The sequence below is a fragment of the Lathyrus oleraceus genome, chromosome 3 (assembly GCF_024323335.1).
Source record: "Lathyrus oleraceus cultivar Zhongwan6 chromosome 3, CAAS_Psat_ZW6_1.0, whole genome shotgun sequence".
Taxonomy (NCBI): domain Eukaryota; kingdom Viridiplantae; phylum Streptophyta; class Magnoliopsida; order Fabales; family Fabaceae; genus Lathyrus; species Lathyrus oleraceus.
The window spans coordinates 69,320,698-69,325,267 of NC_066581.1; the positions used below are offsets into that span (position 1 = coordinate 69,320,698).

The 4,570-nt window shown below is 34.6% G+C and overlaps 1 protein-coding gene across 1 annotated transcript; it reads right to left on the bottom strand.

The window, feature by feature from the left end:
• Positions 1-792: 792 nt before the first annotated feature.
• On the bottom strand, positions 793-3,961 carry LOC127132600 (stachyose synthase). Its single transcript, NM_001427725.1, has 4 exons — positions 2,384-3,961; positions 2,121-2,298; positions 1,672-2,039; positions 793-1,487 (listed from the first exon to the last, which is right to left on the bottom strand). The coding sequence occupies exons 1-4, from the start codon at positions 3,833-3,835 to the stop codon at positions 924-926; spliced, it is 2,562 nt and encodes an 853-aa protein (NP_001414654.1). The 5' UTR covers positions 3,836-3,961; the 3' UTR covers positions 793-923.
• Between the last annotated feature and the right edge of the window lie 609 nt (positions 3,962-4,570).

The following is a 4,570-nucleotide window of genomic DNA, read 5'->3' on the forward strand; positions in this document are numbered from 1 at the left end:
CCCCACATTTTCGTAGAACGATGAGTGATATAAAAAACGAGTTTCATAACCAAATGATGAGCGCTCGTTCCAACAAATAAACGGCCAGGAGGTAGACAATGACGTTATATTACGTCGCCGCCTCTTAGTGAATTTCTTTCCTGTCTCTTATACATCCTTTACAAATATATCAGAACAAATTTTATATTTATTAGATTGAATTAAATCGTTAAGAGGATGAAAGAACTGAAAAATATTATACTCCTAGTGTTGGGATTATTAACAAATCAATTTGTTAGTCAACAATCGGTGAGTTAGGATTAATATATCTTAAAACATGCAATAAACATGAAAAAGAAAAACATAGGTAAACCAACCAAACATTTGTAATCGGTTACTTTTATCTTAACCTCTTGCATCCCTTTCTTTTGTCTTGTCTCAAGGCGTGGTGCAAAACTCTTTTTGTTTGTTGCTATTTTCCTGACTCAAGCACCGACAATTAGGATTCGAAAACATCATCGTCTGTTCCTGCCAACATTATTCATCACCTACGTGGCTTCAAAGTTTAGTACTACTTACTACAGGTGGCTAATACCGTGTCGATGTCGTTACCTACAACAAACAAATGTTTCTTCACTTTGCTATATGTGTCGCTCATATGTTATATGATTAAAGACTGAATCTATCTATTTTCTACTTGATTGCCTCTTGTTGCATTCTTGTTTAAATTGCACCTTTAAATTTTACGTTAATGGAAATTTTTTTGTTTAAAATATTAGAGGTTATGCGTTATTGACAAAGTTGCATGTTTGATTGTTTACAAGTATGATCAATGCTCACACATTGTATTATTATTCACAAACTCATAAACTAACTTCCATTTCATTTCTTGGTATGCAAGTAACACAAACACATTGTTATAGTAATAACAATATTCTAGTACTCTAAAAGAAAATTGCAAAATCAGAAACACCACAAGCCTCTTCAATCCAAGGAACATTGACACACAATTTTCCATCACCTAGCCACTCAAAATCCACTTCAGAACCATTCAACTGAAACTTCTTTGGTGATTCACTAGAATAAGCAAGAAAACTCCCACCACCTTTAACCTTAATCTTAGCACCATTTCCAACATATTCCAAATCTATAACTGTTCCACCACTGTTGAACATGTTTGTCAACCCAATTGGTGCAAATTTGATGCCGCCACATAACTTTGTAACGGGAACAAAACTGTATAGCTCAAATGTAGATGGTTGAATAGTAAACTGAATTGGTTCGGATTTTAGAGTCATCAAAGAAAGCTCTTCAGCTTGATTCAAGTACACTACATATTCTTCTGCTTTACCCAAATGAGATGTTTCTTCCTTTTGATCCCATTCAACTTCGGTTACATGAACAGTACCGGGTATTGGCTTGTAGCATTCAGGGAAGCCCCTAAACTTCTGCATTATTGGATCCCACCCTGCCCCTTGACAGTTGAAAGCACCAATCACGCCTCCATACTGTTGTATACCAGACACGATACGTACACATTGTTACCGATGACAATTTAGAAAAATAAAAGGATACGTACACATTGTTACCGATGACAATTTAGAAAAATAAAAGGAATTGAATGTAATTACATATATCAGTATCGTGAACGTATATCACTCGTACATTACACATATGGTGAGAGATAGATACCTTGTTGAAGTTCCAAATTTTGAGGACAGTTGTATGGTCGAATAAAGGGTTTTTGAAAAGACAATCTCTAGTTGGAAGTGGAAAATATATGCATTTTGGTATTGTACCATCAGGGAATACAAGCTTCTTAATCAAATCAAAATCATGAGAGCCAACATTATCACTCACATAGATTGGCCCACCACAAATAGCTCTTGAACCAGCATGAAACTTAGCACAAACATGATCTGATTGGAACATATCCCAATCAGGCTGAATCATTTGTCCCATCCATAAACTATTGTAGGAACAATGAATCATGTGCACACCTTGCAACCAAAAACTTCCCATTGGATCACCATTTGGATCTTGGAACCAAAAATCATCCCCTACAAAAATAACATTTTGGTAATAAAACTACAAAAGTTCATTCATAGTGTGCTTGTATTGTACATTAATCAAGTGCTTACCAACTCTTCCCATAGAAATTTGCTTTGTTCCAAGAAAGAAAAAGTCATTACAGTGTTGCATGCTAGCAATCATTCCATTTCCATTAAAATTCTTGACAATGGATTTTGTCAATCCTTCATAGTAAACTTTTGCAAGATCAACTCTACCTCCATATTCATCACAGACATATTCAAGAGACTGCATAAAAAAAATCATAATTTAATGATTATTACTAGGCCATAACAAAACATAAAACATTCTAACTAACTATCATAAAACTTACATGAATGACATCAACTTTGACTCCGGTGATACCGGATTCAGCAAGATAAGAATGCATGGAGTCATAAAGCTCATTAGCTTGACTAGGATGAACTAGCCCAAGTGACGCTTTGGAAATCTCAACCACTGCAAGATCCTCCATTGTTCCATCAAGACCAGGTGAGAGTTTGCAAGGGACAATTTTGGTATCAAGGTGTGTGGTTTCAGGCCTCACACCACCCCAAGCACCACATAGTGCATGCCAAACATAAACATCATCCAAACCTTTGAACTTTGTCCTCAAATCCTTTGTGAAAGCCTTCAATCCATACTCACTCTTCATCTCACTCTTTTCACCACTACTAAATTGTTCTCCACCAAAGAGATCATCAATTTCTTTTACTACTTTTTTTATCTTTGACTCGATTTCAGCTAAATCAGAACTCTTAGATGAAATAGCTTCCTCTCTTTTCTTCCGCAGCTTCTCATGTTCAATACCCTTCAAAATCAAATCCGTAAAGTTGTTTGGATCATAAGGAGGTGAATTAGGACCTAATAACAACCCACTTTCATATTTTCTAAACTTGTAACATTCATCAAACCTATGAAGTCTACCACTCATTTGTTCACCACCAAGAACAAGATTCTTTGCATCTTCATTAGGATCATAACCATCAAAACTAATGCTTTGCCATCCATCATCAATGATAACAAACCTCGGTTCGACACCGCCTTTCGAGAAATCATCAAGACCATGGAAAATACCAATAGGATTAACAGTTAAATAGAAAGCATCCCATGTGCACCAACCAAACTTATCAACCAAATTTGGGATTGTTTTCTCTTCCAAAAGCCTAAAACTATTGAGATGAACCCTTATAGCACTATAAGCTTCTTTCATCAAATCATAAGGATTTTCAGAAAAATGAACATAAGCAATTGAATTGAATGTTGATTCTTTCACTTTTGTTGAACCACTTTCAGCAATAATCTTGACATGATCATTAAAACCAGGAAAAAGTGCAGACCTGAAACATTTTTCTATTATAGGAATGATAACAACATAGGATTTGGTTTCAGGAACTTCAATGAGAATCCATTGAGTTTCCATTTGTAAATCAGAACCAGATTTTCCTATCCATTGAGTAGACCACCATGTTTTAAACCTGAAAATACTCAAAAAGTCTTTTCCATTGAAACTACCTATGGAATTCATCAATCTATCTGATGGAGTTTCATGAGAGAATCCAAAGAAACCACCTTTGTGTGAATAAGCAAGAACTTTTTGAAGAAGTGAAGGTGGTGCATTTGATTCAGAGGGTTTGCATATAGAAGAGAATGATCTGAAAGAAACATTTTCAGGAACATCATGGAACAAAGGAAAACCTTTCACCTTAAACTTTCTTTCAGATAGATCAAATATGGACTCAGTTTTGATGAGATTAGAGGTGGTGGAGTTCAAGGGAGGAGCCATGGAAATAAGGAATGGTTAAGAAGAGAGAAAAAAGAGAGGTAGACAAGTGATGAAGTGAAGAACCTTACTCTATGTTGGGGTATATATAGTGAAATCCTCACACACTATAACTAACTCTGATTCTTTTGCTATGAGAGCAAACAACAAGAAGACAATGTTCTAAGAGCACAAAAAGAATAACACCTCTTTTATATATTTAATATTTAACTTATTCTAATTGAGGTAAGACTTAACTGATAATATTTGAATCTATCATTAAAATAGTATACAAAATAAGGCTGGTGATTGGTGATTTTTTTTGAAAAGAAATAGTTTATTAGAAGTTTGGCACATCAAACATATGATGTTGTGTTAAGATTCGTAGGCCACAAAGAACTTAATTAAAAAGAGAAACGAAGATATTGCCAATTAATGTTTTTTTTTAATTATGGTCTATTATTTTAAGCTCTTTTCGGTTAGGAATTATAAATGAAAGATGAGATAATAAAGGTGTGTCTTGTTTCACTGGATTAGTATTTCGGATGATAAGTCAATGAGAAAAATTAGAAATAATGTGTAAGTGTGAGTGAATTTGAATATCTAAAATGACGCATTTTACTCTTATATAGTAAGAAAGGTTGAAAACGTTCACGTGTGATGCGGCGAGCCATGCAGACATTTGTTTGATTGAATCAGATGTTAATTGACATGTTGAAGGGAGAAATTGTTTGCTTCTCATTTAGCAAATATCTACCT

Excerpts from the sequence above, each read along its gene's own strand:
- LOC127132600 (NM_001427725.1), bottom strand. The coding sequence starts at position 3,835 with ATGGCTCCTCCCTTGAACTCCACCACCTCTAATCTCATCAAAACTGAG. Across the intron at positions 2,299-2,383 it reads TCAAAGTTGATGTCATTCAT|TCTCTTGAATATGTCTGTGA; the intron begins GTAAGTTTTATG and ends TTTTTTATGCAG. Across the intron at positions 2,040-2,120 it reads AATTTCTATGGGAAGAGTTG|GGGATGATTTTTGGTTCCAA; the intron begins GTAAGCACTTGA and ends TTATTTTTGTAG.